The following is a 13,403-nucleotide window of genomic DNA, read 5'->3' as shown; positions in this document are numbered from 1 at the left end:
TTCAATACTTCAAAGCGTCTTACAGGGTCTACCATACGTTTAAGTTTCTGCATAATTTTAATAATAATCAGGTATAAATAATTCACTAGGTATGGAAAATTAAGTAACCGTTAGACGAGTAGGATTTACAATCCCTTTGACATCTTCATTTTTGCCGTCAACACGCTGCACTCTTAAGATGTGATACCAAAAATCCAAAGCTTTAAAACGCCTTTGTTGGCCCAATAGAACAATCATTGCACAACCAGGCCAATTCAAACCTTCACCGAAAAGTTCTTTTATAGTATACTCAGTGCCTCATACCGGTGTACAATAAACAAATTGCAAAGCCGACCATAAATGATGAAATTCTGAATATTTGTCAACATGAATAATGCCATTACCTGGCGATGGTCCAGTCCAGACGAGATCATGCAAATAATTTTTAATTAAATTGCGTATAACTTCGAAAATGCTAAGGCCGCAACAGAAACGCCGTGTAAAACACACAATTCTCGAATTGGGACTCCAACTTTGCCAATAACAATATTGCAAAATAGATAAGTTATGCTCATAGGAGCATCTTATCCTATGATAAGTAAAAGAATGGAAGAAAATGGAAGAAAAAAAGGATTTTCATGTCTGATTAAGAATTCGACATTGTAAACTGGATTTCCTTGTTTTACGTAAACAATATGATCTATTAGTCCCTTGTTGCAAAATTAAAACCATATTAGCGTTCGCGTGTCAATAAATCACCTTCACGTGCAATCATGGCCTGCTGAGAATAAAAGATCATAAAGTATTTAAAAAGTTTTAAGCAAAAATTCTCTCAAAGCTTTTACGGGAGCAGTACCCAATTTCTCAACATTTGAAACAATTTGTAAAGTTGCAAATTGAGCCTCCAAACGTTTTTTGCTTAGCTTCTGGCTTTTCATTATCTACAATTACATCAAATATTACAAAGCATGTGATTGTGGGTATTTATTTTATTCACCCTTGCAAAATGGTGGGGGAAAAATATATTGCATGCAATAATATCAATATCAAAACAAAATTAATACGGCAGGATCATTGCAATGCTTCCTCAAATTGAAAGGGTTGGTTTTCCAAACCATCCTTGAGGTACCGTGATAGGCGCGTTGCCAATTGTTCTAAATGTTTGGCTCCCCTATAGGCGTACACCATTATAAACTTAATTAAAAACTGCAACAATATTTACAATAATAATAATACATAATAATACATAATTACATCGATGTACTGACATCTGCGAAAGAAAAATATTGTGATTAATAAATTTTATATACGAAGACGACCAGAACTTACCATTTAGCCTATGGAAGTATCGGATTATGCTGAAGCGACGCGTGGAGGCATGTTTTTTAATCTAAAATAAAATGAAAAGAAATGAATAAATTGTAATAATAATAAGTAAAGATGAATGCATTATAATTACCTTAGGTTGAGCAAGCAATGAGACGGTAATGGGCGACATTTAAACGACATAGAACGGCTTATGCTTGTCTTTTTATCTAAGATTAAATAAAAATAAGGATGTAAGTTGGAAAAAAAATTATTAATTTATAAATATATTTATATAAAATTGTGATTAACTTTACTTTGCTGTGTTCGTCGCTCGAGTTTCCTTCTTCGTATGGTGGACGGACGTTTTGTATTCTAAAATAAAAGAAAAAAATTAGTAATTTGTAACTTAATTCAATATAACAATTTATTTACCTTCATTTTGCTGGTGTTTTCCTTTGCTACATTTCTTGCGGACCTTTAAAACGATTACACATTGGTAACTGTTGGTTGCACTCAGTTCTTTCCAATCTTTCTTTCTTTAGTATCAATTGGATGATGAAACCGAGTAGATTTGTTCGATGGCTTCTTCCGTTGGTACAGGAGCCTGCTTCCCTGAAGAAGGCAAGCCGTGCCACTATTGTCGCCTGCACGCGCTTGCCGCTGTCCCATTCCGCCATACGTTTCTGCATAACGGCTGTGTTAATATCGCAGGTGTTACAAAATGCGTCATATAGTTCAGTATTTGGGAACTCAGGTTCGAGATATTCGTGGTGGAGGATGACATAGTCTCTTTTGTCTTTGGCGACAATGTTATCGCTCGTTTCTTCGCAGGCATCTTCTTTTTTCAGCGTTAGGTCGTTTAGGCATGCTTCGCATCCTAGCTGCTCACGTATATATTGAGCTATTCCGTAGTCCGTGATCAGCGCGATGTAGTCCTCCTCCTTGTTACTTAGTTGGCCGGTGACTGTCTCGTCATATACCACGCCATCCAGGCCGAATGGTAGAAAGTCTCCTTCGGCCTGGTCTTCCACCGTGTAATCCATCTTTTCTATAACAAGGTAATTGTTGGTTGTTACGGAGGCGCTTCTCCAAAATTCAATCTGCGATTTCATTAGCCGTGTGATCAGCTGCTTTATTTCAAATGCCGATCTGGTGCGTTTTCTGCATGATGGCGCCATCTTAAAGAAAAACCTCTTCAAGAGGTCCTAGCTTACCCTGTAGGCCTCGATGGTTATGTCAGAGTCTGCCTCTAGCAGCCCATCCATTAATTCCTCAAAGTTTTCTATTGTTATGATGGTTTCGGTCGCTAGCAGGTCCGCTACAAAGAAGTCCTGTAGATGTTTTTTTACCTCAGCTAGCACTGCTTTTTGGACCTGCTATTTGGTGTTGCTGATCCTGCATTGATGAATTATTTTTTTCTCGTCGATTGCGCTCCCTCCGCGCTGCCTTCGATGAAGTCTTCGGTCCCTCGTCGTATATACCCTTGGTGTACCTGTTTATAGTATCACTACATAATTACTGCTATTGTACCTATCGGGATTTCTATGCTAAATGGTCGTTCATTCGTCTGTTCCTCCGTTTGTTCCCCTGTCGTTTTTTTAAACGTCTGTGAAAATCTGTTTTCCATTACGTCCGTTTCGTCAAAAAGTCTTCGTTATCTGGGCCTATCTGTACTTCCCCACAATCTACTTGTACCAGTATTTCCCCGTACGCTAACATCTGGGAAGTTATCTTGTCCACTGCGTTAGTCAGCCTCAATTTGTGCGCGTACCACACATAGGCGCACAAGTCCGTATAACCTGTCCTCTCCGCATTGTCTAATCGCTTTAGACTCATTCTAAGTGCTTTCAATTTTTTTCTAACATCTTCTATTGTCATAAATACATTGGTTTCTTCCGTCAATACGTCAGCAAACTCCTTACCAGCTTTCTTCCAACAAACATATCTCTTATCCAGGTTTCACAACTCTGGGTATTTCTTTAATAGTGCGCTGAATAGTGCGTCTGGGATGAAGACCATTTTACTATTTAATAATGTATAAAATAATGTATATAATAATATAAACAAATTTATATAAAATATTAATATATTCTGAAAAGAAGAAAAGAAAAAAAAGAAATAACACCATATGGTCATATATAAATACATAGATTATTATTAGTTGAATAAAATGAAAATGGTCAAAGGAATATTTCCTCAATCTATCAACCCCTGAAATATCATAAAACTTGAATTCATCAAAGTCTCAGCTCAAATGAAAGTAAGAAAACAATTAAATTTTGATAAACGCTGATATTGAAAAAACCTACAAATTTTTTCATTAGTAAATTTTTATGGTTTGTAATTTGTTAATTATCAAAAGAAAAAAGTAAAACATAAATGCAGCAGCAAGCGTTATGTTTAAAATATTTTTCCACACATGTCGAGGAGGTCAGTTTATTACAAGATGCAGTACCAAGAGACTGTTCGGATGCTGATAAGGAAAGTGATTGTGGGATTACCGCTACAAATTACTTTGTTTGTTTGTCTGGGGATACGAAAAGGTCTTTAAACACCGAGTCTAGGCCCGTTTTGGAAAACCCAATTGTCGGGTGTGTGGTGGTGGAAATTTTTACAGATAAAAACGTTGGCAGCAGTCATTTAAAAAACTCAAATTTGTGCGCCTTTTGTCCATTAAAATGAAGCTATAAATCATTAATAAAATATTTACATATATAGGAATTTCAGCATACCAAAGCTGAATGGACGGATCGACATGGTTAAATCGACCGAGACATTTTTGCTGTCTAAAAAGGGTAACTATGAGGTTTCTTATTAAGTTTCTGGTGGAAACGAAATAATAAAACTAACTTTTTCACTGACGGAAATTCGCGTAGACTAAAGCAAGCATTTAATTTTTTGAATATTCATTAGACGGAAAAGCCTATTCTCAGAAAAGGACGTATTTAATGAAGTTGATTTACACTAAAAACAAGTAAAAGCACTATAACCGGCCAAGGCGAACTATTAAATAATCTACGCTTCTCTTCACCTAATACATTTCTTCATTTAGTTTCTGACAATACATCGAGCATACTTTCCGTGGAAACTCTTCAAAATTAGGCTGAGTTAGTTTTCTTGTCAGAGATCTTATTATTTATTCTCCTTCGGTTTTTTCCCCCAAATGAAAATCTTTAGAAAAAATGCAGAGTAGTACCAAGAATAAACCAAAGTGGTATAAATTCGGTACAAATTGGAAATTTTTGTTCCACAACGGCTTTTTCAAAATAAGTCGTCATATGGCCCCAAGTTATAGATGATATATTTACAATTAATTAAAAATAAATATTCCTTAATATGCATTATAAGATTCATCACTGTTATAAGACGTAATAAAAGTGCAGAGTTCTTCTTATTTTTTTACTTTAGGTGACTCACATATAGCAACACGTATTCAATAGTTTAGGACTCACCAAAGGAGTATTTGTGGGATTTTATAACATCAATATAAAATAATCAACAGATAAATTCTTAAGGGGGATAACGATTGTAAATCTTTCAGAAATTGTTCATTTATTGGGAAAAAATGTTGTGAGACAAAAATCCTTTACATTGAAAAAATGTGTTCCCTGAAATTTGGAGCTCTTCCGCAAGCGTTCCGAATTCAGACAAAGTAAGTCTGTTAATAAATTTCTGCTGGGACAACCTAATGAGTTAATTGTTAATTTATATTTCTTATTTAATACATTAAGAGACGTCTACAGAAAGTATTTTTATGCTCCTTTCAAAGCGCATTTTCAAACAAGGATAGGTTAATAGCTAACTTCATCTGCATACGAGAGTAAAAGTAATTGGAAAGGTGTCAATGCTTTTGCCAAGAAATGAAAAGTTCAGAATACAGTTTTTAATATTAATTATGAGAAGGACATTTTCTTGTTGTTACATCCTTTATTTAACAAATTTAAAATGTGCAATTTGTGATTCTGTCTGTGACAAATGCAGCAAAAGAGATACTTCGGAGTAAGACTTATGAATGAATACGGATATATGAAGATGGCAGAACATTTTTATTATCCTGAGATTGGAGATTAATGGAAAAAACTAGTGTAATAAAACGATTTTTTTATTTATTACTTACATGAGCAACAGATGGATAAGCAATTAATGCTTTCAAATCAACTTGTCGTAAACAAATAAAACTAACTAAAACTCCGCCTACTAGTCTAATCGAAATTCAAATGTAATTATATTTTAACCCTACAAATTAAAAAAAAAATTGAAGAAAATTTAATTTTCTTACATTTTCATTAAATACAGCTTAATTTTGAAGAGCTTCCACGGAAAGTAAGCGTTCAACATGCTACTCAGCGCCCGTCCCATCATCCGAGCCGAAGGATATCCGGATTTACTAGAAGAAAATTTAAAATCGCAGAGGAGGTCGGGCTGGATGTAAGAGCGGTGGTCTGCAATAGAATCACCCAAATTCGCCTGACATTGGTGAAGTTCGGTGATGGCAAAACACCAGACAACGAGCGGATGGCAGCGTGTATACAATCGTAGACATGTTCGACTATATACATATTCTGCACGCATTTAACAAAAAAGGTGTAAAACAGAAGCGACGATACTATGCCGCAATTGTCACAAACTTAGGCATGCGGAACGCGTCCATCTCGAAGAGGAGAGGCGCCAGCTTGTTAGTTTGCGTATGTCATAATTTTACGGATACAGTTCGATTCTTTACCAGCAACGTTAAAAACAGTCATCAGAAGAAAAATCTTCGTATAAACTTTACGACGCATTCACAAAATTCAAAAAAATATTTCATCAATGCAGGATCAGCAACACCAAATAGCAGGTCCAAAAAGCGGTGCTAGCTGAGGTAAAAAAACATCTACAGGACTTCTTTGTAGCGGACCTGCTAGCGACCGAAACCATCATAACAATAGAAAACTTTGAGGAATTAATGGATGGGCTGCTAGAGGCAGACTCTGACATAACCATCGAGGCCTACAGGGTAAGCTAGGACCTCTTGAAGAGGTTTTTCTTTAAGATGGCGCCATCATGCAGAAAACGCACCAGATCGGCATTTGAAATAAAGCAGCTGATCACACGGCTAATGAAATCGCAGATTGAATTTTGGAGAAGCGCCTCCGTAACAACCAACAATTACCTTGTTATAGAAAAGATGGATTACACGGTGGAAGACCAGGCCGAAGGAGACTTTCTACCATTCGGCCTGGATGGCGTGGTATATGACGAGACAGTCACCGGCCAACTAAGTAACAAGGAGGAGGACTACATCGCGCTGATCACGGACTACGGAATAGCTCAATATATACGTGAGCAGCTAGGATGCGAAGCATGCCTAAACGACCTAACGCTGAAAAAAGAAGATGCCTGCGAAGAAACGAGCGATAACATTGTCGCCAAAGACAAAAGAGACTATGTCATCCTCCACCACGAATATCTCGAACCTGAGTTCCCAAATACTGAACTATATGACGCATTTTGTAACACCTGCGATATTAACACAGCCGTTATGCAGAAACGTATGGCGGAATGGGACAGCGGCAAGCGCGTGCAGGCGACAATAGTGGCACGGCTTGCCTTCTTCAGGGAAGCAGGCTCCTGTACCAACGGAAGAAGCCATCGAACAAATCTACTCGGTTTCATCATCCAATTGATACTAAAGAAAGAAAGATTGGAAAGAACTGAGTGCAACCAACAGTTACCAATGTGTAATCGTTTTAAAGGTCCGCAAGAAATGTAGCAAAGGAAAATCGTGCGGGAACACCAGCAAAATGAAGGTAAATAAATTGTTATATTGAATTAAGTTACAAATTACTAATTTTTTTCTTTTATTTTAGAATACAAAACGTCCGTCCACCATACGAAGAAGGAAACTCGAGCGACGAACACAGCAAAGTAAAGTTAATCACAATTTTATATAAATATATTTATAAATTAATAATTTTTTTTCCAACTTACATCCTTATTTTTATTTAATCTTAGATAAAAAGACAAGCATAAGCCGTTCTATGCCGTTTAAATGTCGCCCATTACCGTCTCATTGCTTGCTCAACCTAAGGTAATTATAATGCATTCATCTTTACTTATTATTATTACAATTTATTCATTTCTTTTCATTTTATTTTAGATTAAAAAACATGCCTCCACGCGTCGCTTCAGCATAATCCGATACTTCCATAGGCTAAATGGTAAGTTCTGGTCGTCTTCGTATATAAAATTTATTAATCACAATATTTTTCTTTCGCAGATGTCAGTACATCGATGTAATTATGTATTATTATGTATTATTATTATTGTAAATATTGTTGCAGTTTTTAATTAAGTTTATAATGGTGTACGCCTATAGGGGAGCCAAACATTTAGAACAATTGGCAACGCGCCTATCACGGTACCTCAAGGATGGTTTGGAAAACCAACCCTTTCAATTTGAGGAAGCATTGCAATGATCCTGCCGTATTAATTTTGTTTTGATATTGATATTATTGCATGCAATATATTTTTCCCCCACCATTTTGCAAGGGTGAATAAAATAAATACCCACAATCACATGCTTTGTAATATTTGATGTAATTGTAGATAATGAAAAGCCAGAAGCTAAGCAAAAAACGTTTGGAGGCTCAATTTGCAACTTTACAAATTGTTTCAAATGTTGAGAAATTGGGTACTGCTCCCGTAAAAGCTTTGAGAGAATTTTTGCTTAAAACTTTTTAAATACTTTATGATCTTTTATTCTCAGCAGGCCATGATTGCACGTGAAGGTGATTTATTGACACGCGAACGCTAATATGGTTTTAATTTTGCAACAAGGGACTAATAGATCATATTGTTTACGTAAAACAAGGAAATCCAGTTTACAATGTCGAATTCTTAATCAGACATGAAAATCCTTTTTTTCTTCCATTTTCTTCCATTCTTTTACTTATCATAGGATAAGATGCTCCTATGAGCATAACTTATCTATTTTGCAATATTGTTATTGGCAAAGTTGGAGTCCCAATTCGAGAATTGTGTGTTTTACACGGCGTTTCTGTTGCGGCCTTAGCATTTTCGAAGTTATACGCAATTTAATTAAAAATTATTTGCATGATCTCGTCTGGACTGGACCATCGCCAGGTAATGGCATTATTCATGTTGACAAATATTCAGAATTTCATCATTTATGGTCGGCTTTGCAATTTGTTTATTGTACACCGGTATGAGGCACTGAGTATACTATAAAAGAACTTTTCGGTGAAGGTTTGAATTGGCCTGGTTGTGCAATGATTGTTCTATTGGGCCAACAAAGGCGTTTTAAAGCTTTGGATTTTTGGTATCACATCTTAAGAGTGCAGCGTGTTGACGGCAAAAATGAAGATGTCAAAGGGATTGTAAATCCTACCCGTCTAACGGTTACTTAATTTTCCATACCTAGTGAATTATTTATACCTGATTTTATTAAAATTATGCAGAAACTTAAACGTATGGTAGACCCTGTAAGACGCTTTGAAGTATTGAACTCGCAGATTTTCGCTATACTGAAAGGTAGTGACGTTGAAAGATCCAAGGTAGAGAATTTACGATGCTTCCCATCGCCTCCCTCTATTATATCGTCGCATTCAAGATCCAAGTAAATTGCGGCAAAGCTTGAATAATTATATGAATATATATATATATATATATATATTGCGTTCGTTCCATGTGGGTACAAAAACTTCAAAGAAATCCCAATATTGGGCTCATGCCGATCATGTGGAATTTTTGAAACCCTATCAAGGGCCAGGAAGGTGCGTAGATAACGAAAAGAAAAAAAAAAGAAAACAGATCCACATATTTTGCCTTCTGATATATCAGAAAGAAGATGAAGATAATGAATGTGATTTGGGATATCAGGTGTTGGCCAAACCCACATCTAATAGTGGTGACGACGATTTAAACACTTCAATAACGCAAACTCAAACGGCTACTAATAATACCAATAATGCGGATGGAATCAGCGGTAATATTAGCGGTTTGCCGTTAAATACCTCTCCGACTGTTGTGAGTTGTAGTTCAGCGATAGGCTTAGTAAATGCCACTAGTAATACCACCACAACCGCAGCAAGACTTGTTTTGCTTTACCTACAGTACAATTACCACCTTCTTTAATAGTTACGTGGCAAAGTCAAGCTTCGCTCCCGGCGTTGAATACCAAAAATCCGATTACAATGCAGTACCGCTAGCTCTGTAGATTGCCTATTCCAAGCAAATCGGGACCTTAATACCTTATTCTTTCTCAGTTTGGCCAAACAAGTGTGAGCAACGCCAACAAAATTTCACTCTTTAGCCAAAATGCGTTGCATGCGCATTGTCAGCGATATTGAACTCGAGCTTGATAACTTTTTGATTATGTCTATAAAAATTCGGGCAGTTTGGAGCTTGGCTTTGTCAATCTGCACACTACCCTCTGTTGAAATTTCGACCAATGGCAATTTAACGATTTATTATAAATAAATTAATAGAAAAAGTTTGTATAAATAGGTATGTAAAAATACATATAAAAAAAGATCATCTTGTATACACATACAGTTTTTTACATCATTTGTTACCAATGATATCAATTACGATGTTAATGGTTAATGGATTCCCCCACGGATGGCCAAGCAGCTCCAGCACATAAACGAGAGATTTACGCTCGGATGAAGAGAATACTTTAAACGGTAATTGAGCAAAAGAAAAAGGATTCAAAATGTAGTCATACTTTGTACGTAAGTGGAATGTTGACAAATACGTATAAAAATCAGTATTTTTTCAAATATAAATAAAAAAAAAGTCAGTTAAAACAAAAAGATAATAAACTTCATTTTTAATTTTATGTTAATTAAAAGAAAGAAGGAACACATCAGGGCTTCCACATATTCACTCAAGCAATATTAAGAAATGAAAGCCACAAGGAATTATTAACAAATTTAACCCTGCCTTGAATGAATTTCATTCAAATTAAGTTCTGTGACGATAGCTTAATGATTTTTGCTTTCACTTGTCTTTTTAATTCTGTACTTTATTTTTGGTGGTTATGGCAAAATAAGCTACACCAGCTATCAGGAAAGCAGCTACCAATTCAGCTTTTACCCAAGGGCCCTTGTAAGCACCTTTAGTGGTAACGGTAACGTCAATTATGGATTTGACATTGGACGCTTTGGCCCCCCCATCTCTCTGAGCTTTACGCAAGCTGGAATAACCTTCCTCGTCGAATAAACGTACCACTACACTACCACTGGAACTCTTCTTCACGTCTTCAATCCAACTAACCTGTATTATTAAATTGCCAGTAAGTGCACAAAATTAACAATCTTAACGTAGTTTCTCTCACTTGATATTGGTTTTCAGCAACGCGAGCGACTGGTACTACCTTTCCGCATGGAAACTCCGCAAAAAGATTCGGTTTCACTTCATTGCTACATTTTAATGAAAATTCGCCGATGTGAGCCAATTGTGTTAAAATAGTGGCATCTTCTGTACTAAAAGATGTTATTGTGACTTTCGGATTGTTGCAACTGGTCGCCTGAACGGCGCTAATAATACAAAATCCGATCCAAAAACCAACTAAATATTCACGCATTTTAGTATTTATTTCCTTATTTTTATGAAAGAAATTCAAACTTGTAAGTCCTATAAGGACGATCTCGCTCTTCTATATCAAAAATTGTTTACCACCTAATTTGATATGTCAATTCTGCCACGAAGCTATGAACACGCGTCACAAATCGTCTGTTTTTAAAATATTGACCAAAACAGAGTTACCATTGCTTTATAATATACGCAGCCCGAAAGTGACGTACATTGACAAGCAAAATTTTCATTTCGGTGCTATAAATAATGTAAAGTCGAGCTCAAAATAAAAAAAAACGATTAAGAACATTATAACCCGGCAAGGCCAAATATTCTCTTCGTCTTGGTAATAGTATACCGAAAGTCCTTAAATGCGGCGGTATCCAAGAAATAAACTTGCATGGTCCATATTCACTAACGTTTATTTCAATGTCAATTTACTGTTAGGAACTACTTCTCATTCCGAAATATTAAAAACTATATTTTTTTACTAAATAAAAATCCAGTTCTGGTAGGAACTTTTCTAAGAGAGTGGGTTCAAAGCATTGGCTCGGCCGAACGAAATATTTCGTATCAATTAAAAATGTTAATATATTATAACGAGAAATTTTGAACATTGCAATTTTTGCCATATACCAACTTTTCCAACAAGGGCGCTGTATGGGTAGTGGTGCAGAAAGAGGCCCAATCTAAACCATTTTCAAGAGTATTCGTTCTTGGGTCAAAACACGTCAAATTTTACCAAAATATCTCAAAAATTGCGACCTGTCCCTTAAACACAAACTATTTAAAATAATTTTATAAGGTTTCCAGGTACTTACGTGCTATCTCAAATTTAAAGGAAGCTTATTGAACGATAAGCAGAATTTGCGAAGTGTTTTGTTTGTAATCTGATGTAACGCGAAATGATGATGATACTTATCCACTCACAAGCAACTCAAATGTTAAAATCTTAAAAAAAAAGCGTAGCTTTGAGCTCTTGTTTTACGTTTCCTATCATTATTTAATTTTAAGTTAGCCTAAAAGTAGACCGTGATTTTTTTTTTTTTTATTATCAATTTAAACAAAACAGTAGCTAAATTTTCTGCTACTTTACAGGAAGAACGTAATATTTTTGTTACTTTACAGAAAGAATATTAACAGATTTCGTGAGTTACAAATCTTTTTTAACAGATTTCGTGAGTTATAAAGCTGGCGGTTTTGCAAATTAAACCATCTGGCAATTTAAGTTTCTAGTTGGGCACTCAACCATTTTTGGCAATTTTTTTATTTATTTTGAGCGACTCTGTGCTTTGCCTTTCAATGTAATTTAAAGAACATTTTCGAATTAAAATTATAAAATTGCATTTGTGGCTGAAAGGCGGAAAAATTGAAACGATTTTAATAGGAAAAAAAAACTACGAACGAAAAAAACGATTTTAATACAAAAAAAAATAAATTGCCCAAAAACTCGAGAAAAAAAATGTTTCGTAGTCATTTGGTTTGGTGGCGCTTCGAATAAACCATGGTTGGAGTTGTGCATACCGCTCATTGCAATTGGATATTAAATGAAAAAGGAACAGAAATACAAAAAACCTTAGCGATGTTAGGAGATAAAAATCAAAAATTTATAGATTCTCGTGATTCGAAGTGTGCTACGTGATAGATGCTTTATATAATGTAACGAGCAAAATTTAACTAAGTTAGAGAAATTGAAAGATTATATCGGGTCGCTGGCGAAGTATTTCTTTCTTAATTTTTCATGAATCTTAAATATCTTTTCTTAACAATATTTATAAATTCGTTTAGCAATGTTTTTTTATATTAATTATCGAAGCAGTAAAAATATTAATTTCCTTTCTGCGACAACCTTACGCTGGTCACATCCAATCTTTTGTGGGAAGAAAGGATCGATACTTAGATTATATCTTACACATACCCATTAAATAAATTTAACCAGAGAATAAATTCTTTTCTTTAAAGCGCACTTGAGATTTGAAGCCACTCAGGCGAATAACTTGTAAAATTAAATAAGTTTAGTTCGCGTATTTTCTAAGACAATATATATGCATCTAGAGGAGATGATAGAAGAGCAAAAGCGAACCAGTCAAGGAAGAAGAATCGGATCTCACACTGTAACAAACGTTTACAAAGCCAAAGCATGTACAATTTCGAACTCTAACTGCATCTGAGCTATGTATGGCGTGTACATAAGTGTGTATATACGTAAAAAAAATCAAATGACGTTGGATCTAGTTTCGCTGTTTACATTAAAGCATTCTACATTTTGTATTCCCCAAATACTTTTGCTACTTTGCAAAGCCGTCGGCAAAAGTCCCCAATTTATTCCAAATTCTCTGCTAATTAATAAAAAACATCTGTTGAACTTCTATACAAACAAACAAACAAATAAAAAACATCTGTTGAAATTCTATATAAACAAACAATTTGGAAATTTAACAACAAAAACAACAGTAGTGGTGAATAAGTAGCGAATAAAGCATATAAATAAATAAAATAAAGTGAAAATAAATAAACCGTTTATAAAAAAAAATTAA

General features: G+C 35.2%; 2 protein-coding genes and 1 pseudogene across 2 annotated transcripts; 2 read left to right on the top strand and 1 right to left on the bottom strand.

Annotated features, from left to right (window-relative positions):
• Window positions 1-8,041: 8,041 nt before the first annotated feature.
• Window positions 8,042-8,909, top strand: LOC119641017 (annotated as a pseudogene).
• A 25-nt stretch (window positions 8,910-8,934) lies between these two features.
• On the top strand, window positions 8,935-9,770 carry LOC119641016. Its single transcript, XM_038039436.1, has one exon. The coding sequence runs from the start codon at window positions 8,935-8,937 to the stop codon at window positions 9,421-9,423; it is 489 nt and encodes a 162-aa protein (XP_037895364.1). The 3' UTR covers window positions 9,424-9,770.
• Window positions 9,771-10,087: 317 nt separating this feature from the next.
• On the bottom strand, window positions 10,088-11,024 carry LOC119640990 (translocon-associated protein subunit delta). Its single transcript, XM_038039411.1, has 2 exons — window positions 10,628-11,024; window positions 10,088-10,566 (listed from the first exon to the last, which is right to left on the bottom strand). The coding sequence occupies exons 1-2, from the start codon at window positions 10,874-10,876 to the stop codon at window positions 10,303-10,305; spliced, it is 513 nt and encodes a 170-aa protein (XP_037895339.1). The 5' UTR covers window positions 10,877-11,024; the 3' UTR covers window positions 10,088-10,302.
• Between the last annotated feature and the right edge of the window lie 2,379 nt (window positions 11,025-13,403).

Source organism: Glossina fuscipes, unplaced genomic scaffold (assembly GCF_014805625.2).
Source record: "Glossina fuscipes isolate IAEA_lab_2018 unplaced genomic scaffold, Yale_Gfus_2 133, whole genome shotgun sequence".
Lineage (NCBI taxonomy): Eukaryota > Metazoa > Arthropoda > Insecta > Diptera > Glossinidae > Glossina > Glossina fuscipes.
This window is presented reverse-complemented; position numbering and strand designations above follow the sequence as displayed.

What these genes read in the sequence shown, in the direction of transcription:
- LOC119641016 (XM_038039436.1), top strand. Translation starts at nt 8,935, where the DNA reads ATGAATATATATATATATATATATATATTGCGTTCGTTCCATGTGGGT.
- LOC119640990 (XM_038039411.1), bottom strand. Translation starts at nt 10,876, where the DNA reads ATGCGTGAATATTTAGTTGGTTTTTGGATCGGATTTTGTATTATTAGC. An exon ending in TTGCTGAAAACCAATATCAA is followed by an intron (nt 10,567 to 10,627) that starts GTGAGAGAAACT and finishes TTAATAATACAG; the next exon opens with GTTAGTTGGATTGAAGACGT.